This window comes from Ruditapes philippinarum, unplaced genomic scaffold, assembly GCF_026571515.1.
Source record: "Ruditapes philippinarum isolate M1 unplaced genomic scaffold, ASM2657151v2 ctg1792_1_1_1_1, whole genome shotgun sequence".
In the NCBI taxonomy this organism is placed as follows: Eukaryota; Metazoa; Mollusca; class Bivalvia; order Venerida; family Veneridae; genus Ruditapes; species Ruditapes philippinarum.
The window spans coordinates 87,966-115,083 of NW_026853759.1; the positions used below are offsets into that span (position 1 = coordinate 87,966).

Consider the following 27,118-nt stretch of genomic DNA (forward strand, 5'->3'; position numbering starts at 1 on the left):
AAGGCTTCTTTTGGGTGTTAAAAATCATGATTAAAAGATACAAAAAACTGAATACAATCTTTTTGTCGATCTTCAAGTTATCACTGAATTATCTGCTTTAATTTAAAGTATTTACATTTGATATAGATAAAACATCTTATTTCTATTCAAGCCATGCATTTCTGCAAGTCATGATGATTTTTCCAAATCATCACTTCCTAAAGTATCATCCCCTTATAGTATCACCATATATATCCTCACATCATGTATATCATCACCTCTTTTATTATTAACTTATTTATCATCATCTCATATACTACATATACATTGTAATATTACCTTACATTTAACCATATCAAATACTTGTATTATCACCTGATATATCACCATCTTTTATACCATCACCTTATATACCTCCACCACTTGTATTTGCAACTTATATAATATCACCTCATATATACACCTTATTTTATTACTATATAATCATATATCATTACCTGATATTTTGTCACCTCTTATAATCATCTTATATATCATAACCTTTTATATCATTTCTTTTTAATCACTACCTCACCTTTTTTATTATCTCATAAATTATCACCTCATTTATCACGTTCTTTATATCATCGCCTCATATATCATCACATCTCTTCTTTTCAACTTAAATACCATGATTACCTTATTTATTATCACCTCATATATCATATATTTTCTTGTCACCTTAATTATCATCACCTTTGATATTATCATCTCATATATCATCACTTTTAATATAATCACACTATATATCATCACCCTTTACATTATCACCTCATATATCATCACATATTTTCTTGTCAACTTAAATACCATCACCTTATATATCATCAACTCATATATCATCAACTTCTATATTATCACCTCATATATCATCACATCTCTTCTTATCAACTTATCATTACCTTATACATGTATAACATGAACTCATATATTATCAACTGCTTTACCATCACCTCATTTATCATCAACTTTTAATTATCACCTTTTATATCATCACCTTTAATATCATCTGACATCACCTTTACATAATCACCTCATATATCATCACCTTATATATCATTACTTTTTACATTATCACCTTTCATATCATAACCTTTTACATTTTCACCTCATATATCATCACCTTATATATCATCACTTTTTACATTATCACCTTTTATATCATCACCTTTAATATAATCTGTCATCCCCTTTACATTATCACCATATGTATCATCACCTTTTATAATCTCTGACCTTTCATATCATCAACTTTTATATTGTCACCTCATACATCATCCCCTTTAATATCATCTGACCTTTGATATCATCAACTTTTATATCATCACCTCATACATCATCAACTTTTACATCATGTGACCTATAATATCATCACCTCTTATTTTATCACCTCAGCTTCATGTAGAAGTGAAGCTATAAAGTTAAAGGAAAATAACAGAAAGCAAGAAAGTTACCCTGAATAATTTATGTATAATTAGAAAAACTAAATCAACAAAATCTGATACACATACATTACATGTTCTAATTTAAGTGAATTGATTTGGAGTTTTATGTTTCCATTCAAAGCATGAAATTTATGCCGTAGTGTTTACTACTTTCACTTCAGGAAATCCTGTCTAAAGGATACCATCATAGATCTTATCACATGGCGGTAAGGAATCAATGGATGTTACCATTGTTTAAGTTCAACTTTAGTTAATAGAAATTTATTTGATGTCAATAAAAGAAATACAGGACTATCAGGCACAGTATTAGATCGAAGGGGAGTTAATAATGAAATATCACTAAATGCGAAATATTAAAACAAGTACAGGACTTCCGGCACTTTAAATCTAGAAGTATAAATCAAAGTGATACTAAAATTTCTTGCATAGCAGACTGGTGTTTCCGTGAGTTTTACCCATGCCGGAAATTTCATCTGGCATGGGGGGTGCCAGATGAGTCACGTGCCAAACAACAACGTCATTTTAGCGCCATTTATGAATGAACCGCGTTAAAATGACGTCGTTTTAGAAGGGAAATATGTCTTAGGATGACGTCATTTCGCCGTTGTTATTTAAGTTGTAAGTTCATACGCTATTGTAAGAAAATAGTTACGGATGGAATGACTTTAATTTCCATGAACATATATCATATTGAGGTAAACCATTTTAAATATGAAATAATATGGCAGAATATGCAAGAAAAAATATCTTTCATATGTTTGCGGCTCGGATCGGAATATCCGTTCCTCGGGAACCCGCCCATGGGCGGTAACTCGGCAAGCCTCGTTACCGCCCAATGGGCGGGTCCCCTCGGGACGGATATTCCGGTCCGAACCGCAACATATGACAGATATTATTAATCACTAAATGTATCAATATAGTTTATTGATTAATTTCTATCTGTATAAAAATTTAAGGATAGAATGGGTTGAGCGAGTATGATAACAAGGTAATCGCTATTGACCCACCATTAGCGTACCATGATAACAATGATCATCAAGCAATAAGCGACAATGTCAGGTTTGTTAGACAGGATACTGTTTGTTAGATGAAGTGGTAAATTCAACATGGCTCATATTTCAGTGGCATACATTTAATTGAACAGAATTTACCAAAATTAGTGGTAACAATCAAAGAGTGTCTCCCTATTAATGCATAATGACATCTTGCTAATTAGAATATATTGTTAAAAATACTGCAAGAAATTTATTAAATTTTGTGTTAAGTTTATTGATATTTTGTTGTTTAAGCATAGATCTAACTGGAAGATTAGGTTTCTTCATTTCTTAGGGATAGATCTATTTGTGAACTTTCTTTCTAAAACGTTTGGTTTAGGAGGTGAGAAATAACCGATTTTCGGATGAAACCTAACTAGACCAGTATTTAACGTGTTTATTTTATTTTTTTCTTGATTCTGGGCCAGTGGAGGCATGCTGCTTTAATAAAAAGAAAAGTAAATCATAATGTAGTCCAACTAATTGTAGATCTACTACGCGCTGGGATTTTGTGTAAATTTGAGTATGGGCAATACAGCCCATCTAGAAAAAAAAATTGGTCATAATGTAGAGCTGGGACAGAAAGATACCTTACATTTTTACTCCCAATGTAGAGAAGTATGAGAATAACAGATCTCTTATTCTATTATATAGATTCTATATATCGAGTTTCTTTCTTCATTTGCTGGTTTCAGTCTCAAATACTGGCAGAAAAAGACCCTGGTGTAGTATACTAAATTATTAAATCTAAATACGTATCTACCTGAATAAAACAAATAGCGTTATCATTATAAAGGGAGTTAATCGACGTTATCCTTTTGGTGTGCATGAACTATAACAAAAGCGCGCAGTCACTCTGACCGTGAAATAATCTATACAATAAATATATAATAAAGTACATGTATGATTAAATGCTGTTACTTGTTTTTTTTTTAATCATTTAAATGCCAAAGAAATTGGCATTTTATTCGTTGGCAGACGTACTGTTGAACGTATTGTAATTTGCAGTATGCAATAGGCTAGTTTTTTTATAAATAACAACTAAATCCTCCTATGAGGCTTGCATTCAATTTATAAGAAAATTTTAAGGTATCCCAGACAAAAACAAATGTCAGCAATGCCTGTATTTAATAGTTTCCTCTTAAGGATAATCGACATTTAAATTCTTTTTCTAAAACGCAATTTAAATGCAGAAGATGAGCACACTTTTATTCTTTGTCAAACTGGGCAATGGAAAGGGATGTTTTATATTAATATCAACATAATCAAAGTTTCTGGGCTAATTAACTTCCTTAAGAAGAAAAACATCGTAAATAAAACACAAAATGATCGAGATGGTTGCTCATCCCAGTTTGTTGATTTCAATTTTATCATATAGTAGATATAAGAATGTTTCATGGTTTCTAGAAAGAAACTGTAGCTAATATTTTAGCAAGAACAATTTTATTACTAGAATAACTCAAGGATTCGTCTAAATCATTCAAGGTCTTGTTTTATTGTTGGTAATGGTAGTGGTGTCTGTTGTTTTTTGTTGTTGTTGTTGTTGTTGTTGTTGATGATGATGTTAATTCAGTATAGGTGCAGGAATAATGAATGTCAGTTTCACAAACTTTAACAAAACGTTGCCTTTCCTAAATTTGTGGAAAATATTTATGCTGTTAAAGCATTTTTGGAAGTAAAAAAATGTAATTCCGAGTAAAGTAGGAGCTTGTATTTGCTAGATGAATGCATTCTCACGGCTAAAAAACATGTTATATGCTGATTGGGACGCAACAAAGTATTCTAAAAAATGAGCCACATTCAAATAGTAAATCGCTCTGTTTGATAAGATTCTTACAAAAACTGAAATGTATAAAAGAAATTGAAAAGAGTTGTCATTTAGGAATAAAATAATAAATGCATACACCGCGGTGTGAAATAAGGTTCTTTGTGTAAGACAGCAAACCGGTCTGTATTAATAATCAAAATAATGGGCATGATATAGATTTTATAAGACTAGTTACCGGTTTATGAACAGAGTAAACAAAACTCGACCAGCATTTTAAATGGTAAACGAATCCTTTATTTAGGAAAATATTTATTCATTGTTAAAACTTAGTTACAGGACTGTGCAGATCGAATTAAATCTATACGTGTATAATGGCTTACGTTTTATAAACTTTATAGTATCAGTATCATTGTAACGTCTAAAGTGTACTTTTTGATCCCCCAAACTTAGTTAAATATATTGGTTATAGAAATGTGTTAAATAGTTTTAAACCTTTTGATCTTAAACAAGTCTAGTACGCATTATATTGTTCTCAAAAAATGTTTGAAAAGGTTTATCTATTTTATTTGATCTAACTCTACTTAAACCCGTCTACTCCTACACCACATATCTTTAAGAGATCTTCATAACTGAGCCAAAGCTAATTATGCAAATTTAATTAACAAAGACATTTATAATATGCATTTAGCTTCCATACATATCAATGTAGGACGATTTCGTTTTCAACATTTTACTTACTTTGGGATTAAAATCCAAAATGATGTTTACTATATCTTTGTAACCCTTATATATTGCTATGTGTAAGGGGCTGTTCCCATCTTGGTCATATAGCGTCACGTCAGCCCCTAATTTCAACAACTTTGTGACATAATTAGGACATTTTAAGGTCACGGCCCAAGATAGGGCAGTTTTTTGTGCCATGTCCTTTTTATTAATGTCCGCTCCATTTTCGACAAGTAACGAAATGCATGCACCGAAGTCTTTGCCACTGAACGTGGGACCCTTATCTCTCCCCTCCTTTGTACAATAGATGACCACGTGACCACCATCTTCTTCATATTCTGGATCATTATCATTTAATACTTGAACGAATTTATCATGCTCCTTATAATCATTAATGAACGTCTGAAGATTTTTTAATTTTCCTTCTTGCACCGCCTTCCATAACTTATTCTCAAGTTGTGGAACAGATGCGTCCGTTTTTCTAGGGGTTATTTCCTCCCCCATCTACGCTTAGGGCTCTACAAGAAGCCCTGGTCACAACGAGTGACTACTAAATAACTATTTAAGTATACTCCGAGAAACCATAAGACACACAAGCAAACATCCCACTTGAATATATTCCTTTAAACATGCACTTAGCGGGTACAATTCCATTAAGTTGTCATTTTGCTTTTAATGAGTTCACATAAATCGTCTATTTATACCATTACAGGTGCTCTTATGACGAATATTCTTAGATGACAATTAATTTATAGTTTATAACAAGACATACTATACATATAGTATGCTTAAGATATTACAAAAACATGCCACATTTAACCTATATATCCATATTTATTCTATTAACAATACGGGTAGTCATATACGGTTTGATTGCAATTTGAATTAGCACTGACTCTTATATTGTCAGTATAAAACGCGCTGTATTTGGCGTAATATAGCAACAAGCGTTCATACTCTATATGACATTAAATATTCGATAATCAACATTCTGTTGAAGTTAACTGAACGACAATTTTCAGACAAGGCAAGTTCCTCGATATCGGACATTCCAGTTACTAGGTACAGTCTTCAGAGACGCTGTTAGTATGTAATATACATGTACGCATATAACTTCCATTGCACACCCTTTCGGACGCTTCTTTTAAAAGTGACAGTGCTCGTGAGAAGTGGGCCTAGGTCTTCAATCACCGTGCCTTCATTTTCTCAGTGATAAAAAACAGAGGTGTGGGCTTTTTTGTTTGGTCTTTTGCTTTTTTCTTTGTTTTTTTTTCTTTTTCTTGTTTCTGTTTTTTGTTCTTGTTTGTTTTTTTATGAAAACTACGATATACATTTGTACTTACATCTAGCCCCACCCACTCATTAGATCATTGTATTAATATCAGCTTAACAGTCAACAGCAAAAAAGTTTAAGCTATAGGTCAGTGTCATGTAATATTTGTAGAAAATAGTAGAAAACTTATACCGGATCAGTACGGATCGGTCATATACCATTAAATGTGTAATATTTTAATATTTCAGTAACATGAACTATATCACAAGTTTAACGGATATCTAATAAACATAAGTGACCATTGCTAATGTTGAGTGTAAATTTAAGAAGAAATGGAGTTATTGAAACCGGACAAGTTCTATTTGTACTTTTCTTGATTATGAATGGCCGCACGTATATGGCTCGCGCTATGTGTATATTCGGAAGTTACTGTTTATTTATACATGGTAGTTAGGTGTTAAAATATAGAAAAATATTATTATTACACAATTAAATACTATAAAACCTGTGCCAACAACCAGCCACATTTGAATATTACCGTATAAAGTAACACCTGTCACTAAATACAATCATTTTATGTTCCTGTTTGAACAGTTTAGTGCAAAATTGTTTGTATATGTAGAATTTTTTAGTTCATTGTATGAAAATACTAGATTCTCCCCTCTCAACTCCATCATGAGTGAAGATAGTGATATCTCCTCCCCCCATAGATCACACATTAGTTCAAGCAGTCCAGGCACACAACCAATTGCTACTTCCACCCCTAATCCCAAAAATAAGCGTCATCCTCCAAAGGCAAACAAAAAACTTAAAGAATGTGAAAGGTTGTGCGTCTTAAACATAAATTGCCGCTCTATTAAAAATAAAATACCAGATTTACAACAGGTAATATCCCAAGTCAAACCTGACATTATTTGCTGTACTGAAACATGGCTAAAACCTGAAATATCAACAGCTGAAATTTTTCCTGACTTCTTAAACTTCCAGGTATATAGGGATGATAGACTAGAGGGCAAAGGTGGGGGAACCCTCGTTGCTATATCGAAATCCATCCTAAGCCAGGAACAACCTGATCCGAAATCAAAATATAATTCAGTTTGGGCCAAAATGTCCCTTAAAGGTTTTAAGGACATCTATATCTCTTCCTTCTATAAACCTAACGAGAAGGATGAGATACCCCTCAATGAACTTTGGTCTTCCATAAAAAAGATCCCCAAAAATAGTATTGTCTGGGTGCTTGGGGACTTCAATATGTCAAGCATCGACTGGTCAACAGAATCCCTGACAGAAGGTTGTAAGTTCCCAAACATATACACTTCTTTCCTTGAAAATCTCATTAACTTAAACCTACAGCAAATGGTCAACATCCCTACCAGAGGTAACAACGTCCTTGACCTGTTCCTCACAAACATGCCTTCCCACGTACATAGTACAAAAACCCTACCTCCCTTAGGCTCCTCAGATCATGACATAGTCTTTCATGAAATCAAAATTAACAGAGGGCGTCCACTTCAAACAAAGAGGGAAATCCAATGTTATAATAAGGCAAACTGGAATTGTTTAAAAAATGACGTAAGTAAATATGCCAAGGTCTACAGTGAAACACACTACACTGATCCCAACAAAGCCTGGATTTCCTTCAAGGACGAACTAAACCACCTTTGTTCTATTCACATACCAACTAAAGTCACTAAAACACGTCGAGATCTACCATGGTTAAACAAGTCCATTATTCGAAAAATTAGGAAACGTGATAGAACTTATTCAAACATTAAAAGGTCAAAGTCCCCATCAAATGATTTGGTCAAAAAGCTCAAAGTACTTAAAAGTGAAATCCAAAGAGAAACTAGGAAAGCATACTGGCAATACCTAGACTCTGTCATTTTTAGCCAAGACTCACAAAATGTGAAAAATAAAAAATTCTACCAATATGTTAAAAGTAATAAAACTGAAAGCTGTGGTGTGGCACCCCTCAAATCAGAAGGTCAAACATTTACTGATCCAGTCGCAAAAGCAGATATCCTTAACTCCCAGTTTGAGTCTGTCTTCTCTCGGCCTCAGCCCCTTAGCTTATCCCAGGCTTGCAAACAGAAACACCACCCATCTATGCCAGAAGTATCTATATCGGAAGATGGTGTGAAGAAACTTTTAAAAGACCTAAACCCAAATAAAGCTTCTGGTCCTGACCAAATATCCCCTAGGTTATTAAAAGAGCTCCATCGAGAGGTTACTCCCATACTGACCCACATCTTCCAGATCTCACTTAAAACAGGTATTGTCCCAGAAGACTGGAAGCATGCAATTTCTTGCCTCAGTTTTCAAAAAAGGCTCATTTTAATGCAAACCCAGCAATTATATATAGACCAATCTCCCTCACATGCATAGCGTCCAAATTGATGGAGCACATCTTAGTGTCCAATACTATGTCCTTTTATGATAACACAACATCCTTAGCCCCTATCAACATGGCTTCAGGTCAAAACGGAGTTGTGAGTCCCAGCTAGTAAACTTCTCCAAGGAAATTCATGACAATCTTGAAAGTGCCAACAAACTGATGTCATAGTCATGGATTTCAGTAAGGCATTTGATAAGGTGGACCATCACAAACTTGTGAGTAAACTAGAAAGATTGGGTATAAGTTATGAGGTTACAAATTGGGTCCATTCCTTCCTTAAGTCACGCTCCCAGCAAGTTGTAGTTGAAGGTCAAAAATCAGGAATTCTACCAGTTCTCTCAGGTGTCCCCCAAGGCTCGGTATTAGGTCCCTGTCTTTTCCTTTCTTACATAAATGACCTCCCAGATAGTGTCAAAGGTAAGGTTAGACTCTTTGCAGATGATACTGTTGTCTACCTAACCATCAGATCTAAACAAGATGCCCAAACCCTCCAAGATGACCTTCATGCTTTAGAAAAATGGGAAAAAGACTGGTCCATGGAATTCAACCCTGACAAATGTGAAGTTCTCAGGATAACAAGAAAAAGAAACCCTGTAATATTTCCTTATACCCTCCATAACATCCAACTTAACTCAACTCAAGAAGCGAAATACTTAGGAGTCACTATTAGTCAAGACCTTTCATGGACCAAACATATAAACAACATCACATCTAAAGCAAATAACTCCCTCAGATTCATTAGAAGAAATGTTAAAACTCCAAATAAAAAGATAAAAGAAACTGCATATAAGACCTATGTTAGACCTCAGGTTGAATATTGCTCCATAGTTTGGCATCCTTGGCAGAAATACTTAATTTATAAGATAGAGCAAGTACAAAGATCAGCTGCTAGATACATTTTTAATGATTATGACTATACAAGTAGTGTCTCAAAAATGATAAATGATCTTAATTGGCAAACCCTTGAACAGCGTCGAAACATCAGTGCTGTAACCTACTTGTATAAAATCCAAAACAATATTGTTTTTGTTGACCACCAACACCTTACTCAAACAAGAAATCTGAACTAACCGATACCCTACTCGAGGACACAATATCTTCAAAATTCTTTCTTTCCTAGGAGCATACGTCTTTGGAATAGCCTTCCCCTAACTGTTCAGTCTAGCCCCAGTTTAAACATCTTTACTGAGAGGCTTGACCCATTCTATAAATTCTAAACTGCACACTATGTTTTTAAATTAATAGTCTTGTAGAACTTTTATTCTTTTAACATTTTAGTTTGCATATAAATAAATTCTTTTATTAACAGTTCCCTGACAACGCGCCTGCTAGTCATAATCAGAATTGATTGTTAAGCAGTATGATGTAGATGTAGTATTCTTAAGCCTTTTGTCAATTATCTCAAAGATCTGACTATCAGAACTATTTTTGTTACTAAAATAGAAGTATACATTGATACATTCATCATTAAAGGTGAAAAAAAAATATTTTAGAAAAAACCTTTACCAGTAACTTTTGTCCGCAAACTACGACCCATGGTTTTTAATAGACAGCACGTTCCTATTTTTTTCATGAAAGTTTTATTACGCGACATGCCTGTAATACCCACACACTAATATGACGCAAATAATAAAGGGTAACAAACCATTACGAATTGATTTAAGTCTGTGAACAAGAGGTGATATAGGCCATAATTGGGTTCCAGATATAATTTTATCAACCAAAAGTGTAGTATTCTGACTACCGTTCTTTTTCTTCTTCGTTTTAACGGAAATTGATTGAAAATAAGTAGATTGAACAGACTTGATTAAATTTTAAATTCAATTGTAAAATAAACAATCTACCAAGACAAGTAATAACTATACTATTATTAATCATTGTTTTCTGTCTAAGCACCAACATGCAAATATGCGATGAAAATCAATAGACCAAGGTTAGATGACACTTGGGAGCAGTCTGTTCAAGCTGTATTGTAAATCGTGGATCTTCAACTTGGAATTTCTGAAAGAAGAGCAGGACGCCTCCAGATAAAAATGACATTGTCTAAAAAGAAAGTACCCAAAATAATTAGAAGTAATCATAGAAGGGTTTGCTTATGGGTATGATGGCTTACAGAATCGACACCAATATATGATGTACTTGTAACTGAACGGCTCTTTATTGAAACTGTGAGAGGCTGTTGCTGGATGGTTTTCTATGGTTTTCCTCCTACTCCTTTGAGAATCTAACGTATATTATTCATTACATTTTACGTACCCGTGTATGGGTGCTTAAACACTTGGCACACTAAAGAACTAGGAGAAGCTTCTGGAAGTGGGACATCTTTCTGTATCTGTAATTGCACTATCCTCCAAAATCTAAAATGACTAATACTCCTCTTAATGCCTTGCCCATATGGGCAACCGGTTGCAAGTATAAATAAACGCAAATACACACACACAAATAACTTTTGATTCCTATATATTAAAGATCAATCACATCATTTAAAATACATAGGGAATTAAGTCAAATGCCTTTATTGATATTTTTCTGTAAAAACATTTGACTGATACAAAATGTAATGTATTTTTGTAGTAAGTAAATTCATTTGTTCCGCTTTGACAATTCATTTCTATTTGTTCCTGTTTATACAAGTTCCTTTTTTGTTACATAACACCTTTTTTTCTGTTGCTAAAAACGTGTTTCCTTTTCAGCAGAGTATTTGTATCATTTTTATTTTTACATATCTCACTATGGATTCCTTTAAGAATGTAAAACAAAAAATTATTTCTTTATGAACAATATAAACCTTAGTAATAAGGAAGATGAAAAAAATATCAGTCAACATTTTTAAAATTTCCTAAAGCTTCTGCCAAAGTCTGATGCTAAATATGTTTTTACTTGTCATGTACGTTTATGTTGCTCAAGAATTCTGTAAGAATGTAAAATTAGAAATACAAAAAAAAAATCAGTCAACACTTTTTAAACTTTGTAAAGCTTCTGCGGAGGATTTAATCAGTTGACAGAGATTAACACAATAATCTACACTTGAGGCTTTCTTTAACTCCTCAGTTGCCCAGTTTATCTTCTGACATAAAGTATCTACAGTGTCACTAAATTTCAAATTTGAACTACTTTGAGCTGATTGGCTAGGATATACTGATGACGTCACATTTGATGATGTCACAGTTGCCATGGATAGTGGAATGGCTCTCTGTAAATCTTGTTGAGGATGTGATGGACTGGTTGTTTGATCTTGTCTCCTCATGAAGGACAAGTCTGTATCATCATCTTCTGCCACACTTCCTTCCATTATCTGAGACCTTGCAGCATCTCTACTTAATACTGAAAATAAAAACAGCAGCTGACAATAGAGAAAGTCATAGGAAACATTTAAAATCTATATTTCTAGACACGGTTCTGAAAAAAATGGAATAACATAATTTTGATCGGTGAGATTTTTAGTCTGTCTGTCATATCTGATATCAAAATTTTTAGTGATTCAATATCTGACATCAAACCAACTTCAATATCAAAAGAAATTAATAGTGCCACCCAGGTTACTGATATAACCAGGTGCCACTTGGTATGCAAATACCTCCACATGCTGCTTTGTAAGCAGGGTATTTTAAAATTACAAAACCAATAACTCTAAGATTATGAGCAGAAAGTAATACTTCTTTCTAAGTGCAGTTCTCCAAAATCTCTCACAAAAATTGTTTATATGAACAATTTTAAAAGGGCAATAACAGAAACATTATGCAAAAGATACAGATTCTGGACATTGCATTGCTTCCCAATGCGATCAATCTATGAATTAAGTTTTATGTTCTGCCAAGTATGGATATGAGGTATCTCCTGAAAAAGCTTATATTAATTAAGTCAGATATGATATTAACTCCCATGGAAAAACAAATTACTTGTACAAAACCTAAGATAACTACAGAAAACTTCAGTAAAAACTTTGAGCCATCAAAACTTGGACTCATGCACATAGACATTCTCCGGTATATTTAGTGCCACAAAATTAATCAATCAATGAATACTAACCTGGGTCATCTTTATCAGTGTCTGTATCCAACTCCTTACATGCCACACAATAATTTACACCTTGTTTATCTTGTAACAGTATTGTCTGAAACAACAAAAGTATAATTACATGAAACAACACAATAACATATCATAGTACAACACAGTTCAATTTTTGTTTGGGTTTAAGCCAAACAACAAAATCTATAAACAGGTCTCACAGTAAATGCTGCAGAAATGTTATTTTTCATCTACAAAAATGTAATTGTATATGAATAGGGTAGAAAATGTGTAGGCTGCTGGACAGCTCTGTAAGTAGGGTTGCAAAACACTTTTTTTAAACTTAAGAGTCCTGGTCAGGCTGCACATTTTCTCACCCGGTGACATTGAATAGATATAAGATTATACATACGGAACATTCTTGGCAGACTATACCCAGCATCTTGTAACCTTTCAGCATATAGTCTCCCATAAGTTTACTGATTTTGTCAGAGCGTTCTCTCCTTGCCTGTATAATCTTCATCTCGGCTTCTGATGGTGGTTGCCACTCATATTCATCATCTGCTTTATAAACATAAACAAGATATTATTATTTAATATGAACTTAAAATAGAAATACAATGAACATGTTTATACTTAAGTGTCACACATCAAAATAGTAAAAACGTTTTAAAAAGTCAAGCTTAAGATAAATGTTGTAATAGTTTATTCTATTTCTTAAGTCCCACCAACACAGTACAGGTCATGTGGTGGTTTATCCGGTACCCTTCCATGCATTATTTCAAGCACCAACGGGCACCGGAGTAGAACCACCGATGCAAGCTAACTGGATAGCTTCCTTACATGAAAGAATCTAAAAACCCTGTTGAATTCAAACCCACAGAAGTGAGGGGCCAGTGGTTTGAAGTAAACGTCCTTAACCACTCGGCCAGGGATGCCCCTAAATCACAGGAACTTGAAATTCTATCAATATTAATGATAATATCCAAAATATACCCCCTATACAGTATAAATAAACAAATATGATAGAATTTCAAGTTCCTGTGCCTAAATATTATACAATACAAGTATTAAATTAAATAAGAAGCTTACCCATTTTTTTTATTGACAATGCTTTGTATGTTCCTATTTTACTTTTTTTTGTTGTTGGTAGACAAACGTCTTTATCTGTAAAGTTGTATACTAGATCTAATACAACAACCACAGGTCCTTATGAAGAAACTATCTCAGCTGCATATAAAGAAACTATCTAAAACCTGAAATGAAGGAATAACAAATTAACTCACTGTTGCCTTACTAGCAATTTAATTGACAAGCTGTTAAGTGTAAAAAACAACATCTATAAAGTGTCTAAAAGTAGATGCTGATAAAATAAATTACATTGTATTTTTCCTGATTTTATCACAATTTAGTTGGTACATCTGGAACATACGATACGTTATAGTCCCAGGGTACATGTAGATTATAATATTATGATTATCATATGTACATGTCGATTTGATAATCTAAATCATCAGATCATATAGGCCTATCTACTCCATAGGGACCCGGCACTGTGTTGGGATAGTGTAAAAAGGTAATTCTAGAAAAAATATATAGTTTTTATGTAATATATAGTAATATAAACTTTTTTTTTTCTAGAATTACTTTTTACACTATCCAAACACTGTGCCGGGTCCCTTTCTCAACATGAATAATATTATGTTAAAGATAACTAGACATCTGCAATAAATTTATTTCTTACACCAGTTTACCTGCTATCTTATAACGTGACACAATTAAATCATAAATGATAATTAGCACAAACTAGCTCATTATAAATGACAGGCAAAACACGTTGTGAATTTGTGTTTTTACAAGGGAAGTAATTCATAAACAAACCCTCCTTTAACAATTTCAAAAGCGTCTACGTGATCCTGAGCAAGTTAAAAATGTTTCGTAAATTTTGTTTAATTAGACCTAATTTGATCAGGTATTTGATACTTTTTTCAATTATTTGTAATGTTTTCTTATGTTTATTATAAGTATTTGTGCCTCAAGAATTATGATTGCGTCAAAATGAAATAACCTTTTGTTACGTCAATTCGGATATTTATATTCGGATAAATTTTCCAGACAGAAAAGATACATTGTAATTGGGGTAATGTACAATGGAATATACTTCATAAATGTACATATTTTGGAGGTTACATGCCATTTATACTGATATTTAACCATGGTGCTTGTACTTATCTCCAATATTACTTTAAAAGAATGACCTTTACATCATACATGTATTTTAAGAATTCAAGTTTGATTATGTATACAAATTGTATTTACATGTAATAGATGAGACTCAAATGCTTATATCTTATATCAGAAATTAAACTTATGTAGATCTGGGAACAGTTCTAGCGTAATAAATTATAATTTACATAATTTCATAAATCAGGATTTGAAGTAATTTTACATGTATACTACAATTTCCAGCCTATTTATTTTGGCGTTAACAGTCTGACCCATTTTACATACTGTTTTTTCCTACTGATAATGTTGAACCTTTACGCCTAATTTTAATTGTCTTTTTTATGGAAAAATTTGATTGGAAAAAAGACATGGACCGTCCAAAATTTAATTATCTCAGTGTCTCTTTGACAAGTCTATTTATGGATTATATAATTTATTTTTAGAATTTAAAAGTGATTTACATCACAAGCTCCAGCTTTGATTTTAATTCTGTGTTGATAATAATTGTCTGCAAATTGAAATAATAGCATGATTGTTTACTGAAATTTGAGATATTTTCTGTGCTTTTTGTCCGATTTATAAATGGCTTAATGGTTGTTGAAGGAACACCACTTTTTAAAGCTTATAAGGTGCTTTTTACAAGAAGAAAGAAGAGTAGAATGTAAAATTATTTGTCATAAAATTAGCAATAGGTAAACAAACTAATATTTTAACTTCCATACAAAATACTAAATCACCATCACTGTACTTATTGCCAAAATCAACTGAAGCAAAAGACGAATTACAGATAACTGGTCCAGGAGTATTTTTTTGGAAACTTTACCAGACAACTTTTGAGAAATAAAAATAAAAGCTTTTCTGAGGCATAATGGGCCTTTAAATACATTATTTTGAAATAAGATAAGTTCTAGTCTAGATTGTTGTGGTAGAATGTTGAGTTTGAGTCATTCAAAGATGTTACGAAAGTTTTCTAAAGTAAGACAATAAGGGAAATGGAACACAGGATAGGTATTTGTTATATTTTGTCATCCAGTAGTATAAATTAAGGCATTCATCATTGAATAAGCAGTGGTATTATCTATGCGAGAATTACTAAAAAATTGTTGATAACCTTATATTAAAGTTTATATTTTCTTATCAGATTCTGTCTTCCCAGGTAATTAATTATATTGTTTTTGCCATTTTGTTAAGTTGTGTTCATTTTTAATATTTAACCCATTACTTCATGAGCATTTTGTGAAAAATGGCTGTTTTCATTGAAAAGTCTCCTGTTACAAGTTCAAATTGCTATAAAACTATCAAAACTGCTTCAATACTAATCAAACTTGGCACAAATGTTGACTGGACCATTGTCTTTGTAACAACATGCTCAGGCTTAAATTTCCTGTTACCATGGCAATGAGGGGACATCTCAAAATTACCAAAAAATCACTATTTTGCATTGATTTTTTCCATCAAAATTGATTTCGAAGTGCTGCAACTTCTCAATGGATTGAGATAAAGTCAAATGCTTTTCAGCGTTGGTTACACGTTACCTTATGATCTATCTGGGGTCATTTTTAGCCTCTCACAAGTCCAAATTTTTCTTTGCGATGAGGGGAACTTCCACCCCCCTTCAAACCCCCTAAACAGAAGGGGGCACATCCCCCTTCTGGCAACCCCCTTATGTATCTTTTGGATGGGAGCGGCGCCGAAAAAGTGCTCACTTTTTTTAGCAACATTTCTCAAGCAAAAACATGTGTTTGGGGCCCAAATAGGACATTTTTATAACTATTTGAGGCCTAAAAGAGGGGGGGGGGTCGAAAGTGTGTGGTTTCGCGTATATATGAGGTAAAGGGTTAATCATTATATTAAAATGATAATATTTAAAAATAGGTTTCCTTGTGTAATAGCCATTTTCCATTTAGCATTTGACCATAATAACTTAAAGAAAAGTTCTTGTTTTTACAGAAATGTTTCATGGTCTATGCAGAGACACTTCTATCAAAATTCTAAACATTTGTCTGAGTCAAGCTCACAACCTGGTAACCAGGGAGATGCTGATCTTCGCCTTAGTGACAGTTGTGTACAGGTATTTATTTTAGTTTGTACAAATATGATTTAATATGCATATGTATAGATATAGGCTAAGTTGATAATAGTTTCACAATATAGAATTGTTTTCTTATTAGGGGAGAAAATGTGTAAGCAGCTGGGTTGCTCAGTCAGGAAAGTTTTGGAATGGTATTCCCAGAGTGGTATGTTAGTGTCCCAGTAATGCTGTACATCTTTCTCACCTGGTGAAAAAAGTTTATAGTGTCATGATTATACAATGTAGATCTAAAAAATGTATGAAAAATAAACAAAAAAATAACACATAATTTTCATTCAATTTTTGGTTAGTAAAATATCTGTCTTTGAAAGTGAATTTTTAGAATATATGCTATTAGACTTTAGGTTGTTTGGTATCAACATTTATATAATGAATAGTAATATTTGTTCTTGAAGAAATTTATTGGTTTTAATATAATTTTTATCTCAACTTCCATTATCCATGAAATTAATGTAATTTTGTATAATGTAGTTTTGAGGGTGTATGTCTGTTTACACTGACAGGTCTTGCTTTTCATAAATTTATTTTAATGCTGCATGCCTCCAGATGAGTCAAGATATTTCAATACAATCAAACTTGAGAAATATGTTTTAAGATTTTAGGAAAAGTAAAATGATTCAAGATTCAAGTAATATTTCACATGTTATGTCCGGTAAATGACTAATTTTTTAGTATTTACAATTATATTTCGACTCCGTTACTAACGCAGTAAGGGGTATTTATGCATATTTTGACCACTTTTTGGTAATTTATGTGGGTTGTAAGTGCCATTGATAATGTGTAAATTGCTTCCTTTTGGTTACTTCACAATATTATACATTCAAATACATTTTCAAAATTTTAATGAAAATTAGCGTGAATCTGGAGGCGTGCTGCTTTAATCATAATTCTCTTTAAACTTGCAATTTAATGAAATTTCTAAGTACATGTAATAGTTTAATTTTTTTCGTCATTGCCTATGTAAAAAATTGCAGTACATGTTCTTCCTACTAGTATTAAAATAAAAGTATATTTGAATTTGTATACAGTCATGTAGGTACAATGTATATGTTTCAGTGTAAAATAAATGTTAAGTGTGATGTGCTGAAGTGATAGTGTCAGTTATGTACAAGAATGTATTGATACAGTTTGTGTACAAATATGACGTTACAGTTACTAGTGTCATTTATGTTTTGTATAGGTATGTTTAGTGTCAATTGTTCATGTGTGTACAATACAGGGAGACTATTCTGTAATAAGATCCCAGCTACAAGAGAAACAACTTGAGTTACCTCCCTTTTCCTAAAAAAATATTTGTGATAATTTGAACCAGGAATTTTAAAATGCTTACTGATTAGATGATTATTTATATAAACATTAAGCATGTTTTGGCCTGAATCTGGTGTATTTGAATTTTATGTTTATTATATTTAGGATATATATGTGAATTAAATATGTGTGAGCAAGAGCAGTTAATTTATGAAAAATTAGTCATGATTTTGTTTACATTGGTTTTATAAGTTAAACTACTCCATAGGATATTATGACATTTTCTAGGGATTATGGATAGAATAAATTATTGCCTTATTGATATGAAGTTGACAAAAATGATGTTCAAATTTTTGTGTAATTGAATTAAAAAGAACAGCTGGGGTAAACTTTTTTTTTACAATTTCATTAAAAGTTTGTTTCCCTACATTACCTGGAGTAGTTGAAATAAAATGAAATTCAAATAATAATGTTTTAATTCTGAATGATAACAGATTTATATTGAAAAGTTTTTTTTAAATTTTCTGTTGTTTTTGTTTTTTGTTGTTTTTTTTGTTTAGAGGGGTATAAAACTTTATTTTATGATTTTTTAAATAAAATTTATAAATGGAAAATTATGTTGTTTCCATACTCTTAATATGTTGCTATTTTAAGTAGAGTTATAACTGTTTACTAATTATTTAGTGCATGCACCATTTACTCTTTGCATCCTGCTAGGGCCTTTGTATCCCACCAGGGACTTCATATCCCACAGGGGATTGTATACCACAAGGGACTTTGTATCTCACAAGGGACTTTGTATACTTTAAGTTTAATGTAAGCTGAGGTAGCTAAGCAGCTACATGTAGCTTAAGGTATATGGTTGTTCTCAAATATCAAGTTGTACTGGAATAATGCATGGAGGGTTCCTCTAGTAGTTAGTAGTAAAATTAGAAAAGTGTTTTAGCTGAAGGAAAAGTATGCTAACAAGTAACATAAGACAAAATTGAAATATTTATATGTTAATATCAGGCTATTTTCTGCACTTCATTTCATAGTTTCACTATAATGAAGTGACCATTACATGTAACACAATGACAATTTTGAATTTTGTCCAGCAGAAATTTAAAGTGGGGCTGGGGCAATGTAAATTATCAGATCTTTCTACTATAAATAAAAATGTCTTGACATGATTTTCAGCATTATATGAGCCAAGCACCTGTGGATTGACCATGGAGATAGGACCAAACCCTAGTTAAATTGGCATTAGAAAAACAGACAAACAAATATTGATGTGCTTGAATTATTTTCATATTTTTCTTTTTATTTCAGCGGCTGAAAAACATTAAGGGTAATGACTCGTTTTTGCGTATAGTTGTTGAGGGTGGAGGCTGTTCCGGGTTTCAATATCAATTTGAACTCAGTAAAGATTTAACAGAAGATGACAGGTAAATCTATTTCACAACATTTAAGTGTGTAAAAGATATAGATATGCTGCAGAACTTATTGTCTGAGAATTCTTTCTAAATGCCTGTATGAAAAAAATATTGTAGTATATTGTCTTAAAAGCGATTGGCAGATGCATGATATCATTGCTAAACAGATGAAACCTTACTTAAAGTAGCAGGATAATATTTTGTTCTGGAACAATTTATTCTGTTTACGTGTATATGTTAGTGTTCATCCGTCCTGTTCTACAGAAATTAGAACCTTCGACTGGAGCGATAGTGACAGGAGAATGTTTCTAATTTCTGTAGAACAGCTACGGAAGAATACTAACATATTTAGTGTCAAGCTTTATTTGGCCTCATTATCATTCACTTTATTACATCACTATGCGGTTCTGTGAAGTACTAGGAAAAATAGAAGTCGACTATGAACGGAATTCAATATAATATTGACTTTTGTTCTTCTATGAAAATTTACACACAGAATTTTTAAGAAATACAGCGTTTTCATTGGATGACAAATAAAGTTGTGCACTAAATAATATTCATGTGTGATAAATGACAAAGACATTCCATGTTACATCACTTTCAAGAATCAACCAAAATATTATGATACCAATATAATTTTACTGTTGGTAAAGATTATTAAAATATTTCTTAACATATAGGTTTATACTTTTTAATGTAAAAACATTTTAATGTAAATAAACATCTTATTTAAGTTGAAGCATGCTATGTCTGACATTTGTTTTTCCCCCAATGAAAAAAAAAAGCAACATAGTTTGATATTTGATTGGTGGGATCTGTTGGAAATATATTTATTTATGTTTGTTGAAACTTGTGTAAGACAACAAGATATATGAAGGTAACTAATGATTTTTTAGCTCGACTATACGAAGTATATGGAGAGCTGTCCTACTCGCCCCGGCGTCGGCGTCCACGTCCGCGTCCAGATTTCAGATTAAAGTTTTGGTGCAGTAAAATATTTTTCACTATAACTTTGTCATTTCTTAAAGTATCAACTTCAAACTTCAAATATATGTTCCTTATCATCAACCACATCTTATGTGACAAGGTTCATAACTCTAGCACCAATATTTTCAGATTTATCTCCCCTTGAACTTAGAATTTTCCTTAAAAAATACTATTTTTAGCTCACCTGTCACAAAGTGACAGGGTGAGCTTTTGTGATCGCTTTTCGTCCGGCGTCCGTCCGTCCGGCGTCCGTCCGTCCGTAAACTTTTGCTTTAAATGACATCTCCTCATAAACCACTGAGCCAATTTCATCCAAACTTCACAGGAATGTTCCTTTGGTGGTCACCTTTAAAAATTGTTCAAAGAATTTAATTCCATGCAGAACTCTGGTTGCCATGGCAACCAAAAGAAAAACTTTAAATATCTTCTTTTAAAAAACCATAAGAGCTAGAGCTTAGATATTTGGCATGAAACATTTTCTACTGAGTGTCTACCAAGTTTGTTCAAATAAAAGCCCTGGGGTCAAAATTGGCCCGCCCCTGGGGGTCATTGATTTTCCCTATATGCATATAGTAAAAACTTAAAAAATCTTCTTTTAAAGAACCGTAAGAGCTAGAGCTTAGATATTTGGCATGAAACATCTTCTAGTGAATGTCTACCAAGTTTGTTCAAATAAAAGCCCTGGGGTCAAAATTGGCCCCGCCCCAGGGGGTCATTGATTTTCCCTATATGCATATAGTAAAAACTTAAAAAATCTTCTTTTAAAGAACCCAAAGAGCTAGAGCTAAGATATTAAGCATGAAACATCTTCTAATGAGTGTCTACCAAGTTTGTTCAAATTAAAGCCCTGGGGTCAAAATTGGCCCCGCCCCAGGGGGTCATTGATTTTCCCTATATGCATATAGTAAAAACTTTAAAAAATCTTCTTTTAAAGAACCACAAGAGCTAGAGCTTAGATATTTGGCATGAAACATCTTCTAGTGAATGTCTACCAAGTTTGTTCAAATAAAAGCCCTGGGGTCATAATTTACCCCGCCCCAGGGGTCATAGATTTTCCCTATATGCATATAGTATAAACTTAAAAAATCTTCTTTTAAAGAACCCAAAGAGCTAGAGCTAAGATATTTAGCATGAAACATCTTCTAGTGAGTGTCTACCAAGTTTGTTCAAATAAAAGCTCTGGGGTCAAAATTGGCCCCGCCCCAGGGGGTCATTGATTTTCCCTATATGCATATAGTAAAAACTTAAAAAATCTTCTTTTAAAGAACTCAAAGAGCTAGAGCTTAGATATTTAGCATGAAACATGTTCTAATGGGTGTCTACCAAGTATGTTCAAATAAAAGCCCTGGGGTCAAAACTGGCCCCGCCCGGGGGGGGTCATTGATTGATTGAGTATAGCAAAAACTTAAAAATCTTCTTTGGAAAAACCCAAATAGCTAGAGTTTAGATATTTAGTATGAAACATCTTTTAGTAAATATCTACAAAGTTTGTTCAAATAAACACCCGGGGGTCAAAACTGGCCCTGCCCCAGGGGTGACATTGTTTTTAACTATATGTGTATAGTAAAAACTTTAAAAATCTTCTTTTAAAAAAGCCAATGAGCTAGAACTTAGATGTTTAGCATGAAACATCTTCTTATGGGTGTCTACCAAGTCTGTTCAAATAAACAAATAAAAGCCCTTGGGTAAAAATTGGCCCGGGGGTGGGGGGCCTATATACAGGTGAGCGACCTCAGGGCCATCATGGCCCTCTTGTTTACTGTTACTTCTTTATTTCTTAAGGGATCAACCTCATACTTCAAATATATGTACCTTATCATCATCCCAATCTTATGTGACAAGGTTCATAACTCTAGCACAAATATTTTCAGATTTATCTCCCCTTGAACTTAGAATTTTCCTCAAAAAATACTATTTTTTACTGTTACTTCCATATTTATTAAGGGATCAACCTCATACTTCAAATTTATGTACCTTATCATCATCCCCATCTTATGTGACAAGGTTCATAACTCTAGCACAAATATTTTCAGATTTATTTCCCCTTGAACTTAGAATTTTCCTCAAAAAATACTATTTTTTACTGTTACTTATTTATTTCTAAAGGGATCAACTTCATACTTCAAATTTATGTAACTTATCATCATCCACATCTTATGTGGCAAGGTTCATAACTCTGACCTAATATTGCAAGAATTTTTTCCCCATAAACTTAGATTTTTTTACTAGAAAATGTTATTTTTTACTATAACTTTTTTAGTTTTAAAGGTATCTACCTCAAACTTCAAATACTTATTCCTTATCATCAATTACATTTTATGTGACAATGTTTGTAACTCTTGAAGCAATATTTACAGATTTATCTTTCTTTGAACTTAGGATTTTCTTTAAGAAAAATTATAACTTCTTTACTTTTTAAGGTATCTACTTCAAACTTCAAATATATATTTCTTATCATTACACACATGTTGTGTGAAAGGTTTATAACTCTAGCATGACTTTTTCTAGAATTATTCCCCTTGATCTTGGAATTTATGTTAACAATGATATTTTTTTACTTTAACTTAATACATTATTATACATAATTGGTTTTTCTTTCATAGTTTTGTCCTCCTTACTGCGTCAAGTATTTTATTAGTCGAGCTTGGCTGTCTCCTGTGACAGCTCTTGTGTGTCACCTTCTACACAATAGCTGATACATGGTAAAAAATAGCCACTTCTTATATAATGTACATGTGGATCACTTCCTTTGTCTCTCTGTCCAGACTACTCCTCAAAAAGAACTGGTGCAATTTCATCCAAACTTTACAGGAATGATCAGTACCAAGTTAAGTTGTGCATATCATCAGCATTTTGCAGTTCAATGATTTTCGTCAGAGTTTTGGCCCTTTAATTACGTTTACTTTTTAAAGTTTTGCCTGGACTTCTTCTCTAATACTACTAATGAAATTTGAGTGAAACTTCACAGGATTGATTGGCAGCTCAGGTACTTTGTGTATATTTTTTATGGATTTTCAGGTAGAATGATTTTTGGCTGAACTATGGCCCTTGAATACAAAAACTGTTTTGAGCTGTTAATGTTAATGTGAATGATATATAAGGAACAGACTGCCCATTACCCTCTCATACAACTGCTTAATTGGCTTTCATCAGATCACGGATTGTTCTTTGTTTAACATTATCACAATATGTTGACTTAAATAACAAATGCATTTTGGAATATTTCTAAAATGTTCTTCTTTGATGGTTAATATAGATATAGAATATAACCTGTTACTATTAGAATTATTAAGAATTATAAAGGTAACAGAGGTGAACAGGCACATTAAGTACATAATCAAATATGTTAAAATTCTCACACTTATCTAACCTTTCATGATGATTAAGTTTTCCTTTAGACACAGTGGCCTTACTCTATCTGTTATTGTGTGCAACAGCTCAAAATTTACAGATGGAAAAGTCTCTTTATCATTAGTTTAGTTTAAAGAAGATGTATATACTATCCTTGAATTGAATTTTGTCTGTTTTGCAAGATATCAAGTTTTAAGTGCTTCAACGCTTTTGGTGGTTTATGTCTAAAAAACATGATTTTTTTTGCAAGAAATTGAATAACAAGAGTACTTATGCACCAGTCAGTTGAGACTATACCCCACCCATCTCCTGGGAAAGGCACTGTTTTTGATGCAAAATGAGACAAATATTTACCTTGCATCTCTCCCTGTACTGCTGAGTCAATGTTGTGGTTTTGTCTTGGTGCCATATTGGCCATGAATATGTCTGAATCACAATGCTAGGACTTTTAACAGGGATTTTGATATCTGACTGTATGCTTGACTGGCCCTTACCAGAGGTTTGAAAATAAAAAAAGTTAATGTCCCTGCTATTTCCCGAAGGAAGAGGGGCTATTGAGTCAATTAATAAGATGTTCTGGTACATCTTCATCAGGTTTGCAGTGTTTGCTATTCAACCAGTACTTATTATGAAATTTTCCCTACATATGAAGAATGATTGTGTCCAGAATGAAAGATGGGCAAGATCATTTAAGATATTTAATATGGTTAGGGTTGATTAATGTTTTGGTTGATTGCAACATCATTTACAGTCCAAGCTATATATACAGGCCACTTATCACTTATAGAGAATGTTAAATAAGGTCTTTTTTGACAGGTTGTCTCTTATTGTAGGTTATGTTGTATTACATTATTTCCTAATTGGACAATGAGACGCTGACTGTTATTGACAGGTTTGTCAACATATCTGCCATATAATTGTGTGTGTATCTTTTATTTCAGAATATTTGAGCGTGATGGAGTGAAAGTTGTTGTGGATAATGAATCTTTAAATTTTATCAAAGGATCCACTATAGACTATCATGAAGAACTGATTAAGGCTGCATTTCGTGTGATTGACAATCCACAAGCAGAACAAGGATGTTCATGTGGTGCTTCTTTTGCACTTAAATTGTGAATCTTGTTAATGTTTTATTATGTTAAACCTGTGATTTCACTTGGATTTATACCTAGTTGATAAGTGTTTGGACTTATTCAGGCTCCTTCTTTACAGTAGAGTATGATCAAATACATATTCTAGTACAGTTCAGTTTAATATCCTATAACAAAGACTATGCTTCCAAATATTTAAAATTACAATGACAATGTCAAAAATCAAACTTTGACATGTCATATTATGTTATTTAACCAGGGTCATTCAAATTGCAATTTGAAAGACCCTGGTTTAGTTAACAATGACAAGTGAATAACTTCTTGGCTTACTATAGTACAAAATAGTTTAATGATTTCACCTCCTATTAAAAGAGTGTCTTGCTAAAAAAGATTTTCAGTTTGGCATTGTCATGTGATTGTTGCATTTTGGTTATTTTATTCAGAAGTTACTAATTTGATTACTCAGACCTCAGGTTTTTGTTATTACTTTGCATCTGAATTTGGACCATGCAATTGTTCTTAATAAGATTCTCTTAAGCAAATATTTATTTTGAAATTCTGTGTTATGAGTGCATGTACATTATAAGTGTGATTGTATTAGAATGTTCTACAGTTGCAATAAATGGTTTATATTTATTTAAAAGACTTTTATTGTCAGAGTTGCATTTGTTTTGCACTAAATGTTTTGCACCTTTGAGAACAAGCATTTGATTTATATTTTTTTAATTACAACTTAATGATAATTTATTAAACATTTATGAGTATTTACTGTTCAATGTAAAAGAGAAGTGAATAGGAGTTCAAGCTTTTCTTATTATGGCATATTTGGTAGAGAAATTTAGTTAGAATTTGTGATCTTTAAAAGTTTATTAAAAAGTAAGCTGAAACTGTTACTTTGCAAACAAAGACAGTAACTGTTACTTTGTAATAAAAGCAGACATAGCTTTACACAATTGAATTTTATTTTGTTTTCTTATATATAAATGGTCATGTCTCCAACTGTTCTATGATATAGTTTGTTATTTGTTATATAAAATATGTGTTGCTGTTTTTGAATAAATACAATATGAAATTTCACAATAATTTGTTATAAAACGTTTTTAGCTTACCTTAACACAAAGTGCTCATAGGTAAGCTTTTGAGATAGTAGTGTGTTTCTCATCCACCACAATTTCTAATAAAATCTTGTCCTTAACCACTTGATGGATTTTGACCAAACTTTAAATTTACATTTGATCCTTTGGTGGTCCTTTACAAAATTTTCATAAATGGTTCTAGTCTGATGCTTAGGTAGGTCACATGAGCTAAAATTAGACTTTAAAAATGATCTTTCAAAATCTTCTGAAATTACAAATACCAGAGTACATATATTTCCTTTGGAGCATCAACTTATTGTCTTCTACAAAATGAATCATGTTGCTGGGGTCAAATGGCCCCACCACAGGGGTCACTTAGTTTATATAGACCTGTATAGGAATATACATTAGCTGTTCTTTTGTGAAACAACAATGCCAAGAGCTTAAATATTTGGCATGTTGTATTGCCTTGCGGACCACTACAAAAGTTATGTAAGACATGCCCCTAGGGTAAAAAGTGGCCTTGCCTTTAAATTGGGTCATTTATGTAAAGGTAACTTACAAGACTTCTCAGAAACTGCAATGCCTAAAGCTTATATTATATTTGGCTCGGTTCGTTCATGAGAAAGCAACCTTGTACAACTTTTGTGATTGCCTAGATCCAGAAGTACTTAAATGATAGCCTTTCTCTTAAGTGAAGGTTTGAATATTTTCAAATGATTTTTGTAGTTACTCTACTGTACTGTCTGACTAATGTTTTGAAATTTTCATGTTGATGTCTATTTTTTCTGCATCATTATTTAATGGCACTATTTTCAAGAAAACAAGAGCAAACAGTGTGGCAATATTGTGAAGTTTGGGAAAGAAATGACACCTGTTATTTTTAGATAGTAGACAGCACTTCATATCTAAAACACTAAACATTTTGGTGATCAGCAGTTTACTTTATTTATAATCTTATCTAATTT

The 27,118-nt window shown here is 32.5% G+C and overlaps 4 protein-coding genes across 7 annotated transcripts in view; 2 read left to right on the forward strand and 2 right to left on the reverse strand.

Moving 5' to 3' along the window:
• Window positions 1-5,907, reverse strand: part of LOC132737743 (inversin-like) — a 59,851-nt gene extending 53,944 nt beyond the window's left edge. Inside the window, exon 1 of the mRNA XM_060725077.1 lies at window positions 5,004-5,907. Within this exon, the coding sequence (XP_060581060.1) occupies window positions 5,004-5,492 (489 nt within the window). The 5' untranslated portion in view covers window positions 5,493-5,907. The remainder of the gene's footprint in view (window positions 1-5,003) is intronic.
• Window positions 5,908-6,936: 1,029 nt separating this feature from the next.
• On the forward strand, window positions 6,937-8,646 carry LOC132737744 (uncharacterized). The gene is made up of 2 exons (XM_060725078.1): window positions 6,937-7,976; window positions 8,202-8,646. Exons 1-2 carry the CDS (start codon window positions 6,937-6,939, stop codon window positions 8,644-8,646), a joined length of 1,485 nt encoding a protein of 494 aa, XP_060581061.1.
• A 2,453-nt stretch (window positions 8,647-11,099) lies between these two features.
• On the reverse strand, window positions 11,100-14,543 carry LOC132737746 (protein ZNRD2-like). 3 transcript variants are annotated; one of them, XM_060725081.1, is made up of 5 exons: window positions 14,419-14,543; window positions 13,757-13,920; window positions 13,077-13,225; window positions 12,686-12,770; window positions 11,100-11,980 (listed from the first exon to the last, which is right to left on the reverse strand). In XM_060725081.1, the coding sequence occupies exons 2-5, from the start codon at window positions 13,758-13,760 to the stop codon at window positions 11,604-11,606; spliced, it is 615 nt and encodes a 204-aa protein (XP_060581064.1). In that variant the 5' UTR covers window positions 13,761-13,920; window positions 14,419-14,543; the 3' UTR covers window positions 11,100-11,603. The 3 variants fall into 3 exon arrangements, with proteins under 3 accessions (XP_060581064.1, XP_060581062.1, XP_060581063.1); XM_060725079.1 differs by having other exon boundaries at window positions 13,077-13,228; XM_060725080.1 differs by having other exon boundaries at window positions 13,077-13,228; window positions 14,409-14,514.
• Window positions 14,503-26,275, forward strand: LOC132737747 (iron-sulfur cluster assembly 2 homolog, mitochondrial-like). 2 transcript variants are annotated; one of them, XM_060725083.1, is made up of 4 exons: window positions 14,503-14,636; window positions 16,841-16,961; window positions 19,542-19,657; window positions 24,925-26,275. In XM_060725083.1, the coding sequence occupies exons 1-4, from the start codon at window positions 14,596-14,598 to the stop codon at window positions 25,097-25,099; spliced, it is 453 nt and encodes a 150-aa protein (XP_060581066.1). In that variant the 5' UTR covers window positions 14,503-14,595; the 3' UTR covers window positions 25,100-26,275. The 2 variants fall into 2 exon arrangements, with proteins under 2 accessions (XP_060581066.1, XP_060581067.1); XM_060725084.1 differs by lacking the exon at window positions 14,503-14,636 and adding an exon at window positions 15,980-16,046.
• Window positions 26,276-27,118: the final 843 nt, after the last annotated feature.

Excerpts from the sequence above, each read along its gene's own strand:
- LOC132737747 (XM_060725083.1), top strand. The coding sequence starts at position 14,596 with ATGTTTCGTAAATTTTGTTTAATTAGACCTAATTTGATCAG. Across the intron at positions 16,962-19,541 it reads TTAGTGACAGTTGTGTACAG|CGGCTGAAAAACATTAAGGG; the intron begins GTATTTATTTTA and ends TTTTTATTTCAG. Across the intron at positions 19,658-24,924 it reads GATTTAACAGAAGATGACAG|AATATTTGAGCGTGATGGAG; the intron begins GTAAATCTATTT and ends CTTTTATTTCAG.
- LOC132737744 (XM_060725078.1), top strand. The coding sequence starts at position 6,937 with ATGAGTGAAGATAGTGATATCTCCTCCCCCCATAGATCACACATTAGT. Across the intron at positions 7,977-8,201 it reads ACACGTCGAGATCTACCATG|TAATAAAACTGAAAGCTGTG; the intron begins GTTAAACAAGTC and ends ATATGTTAAAAG.
- LOC132737746 (XM_060725079.1), bottom strand. Across the intron at positions 12,771-13,076 it reads TAGTCTGCCAAGAATGTTCC|ACAATACTGTTACAAGATAA; the intron begins GTATGTATAATC and ends TTGTTGTTTCAG. Across the intron at positions 11,981-12,685 it reads CACTGATAAAGATGACCCAG|TATTAAGTAGAGATGCTGCA; the intron begins GTTAGTATTCAT and ends TTTTATTTTCAG.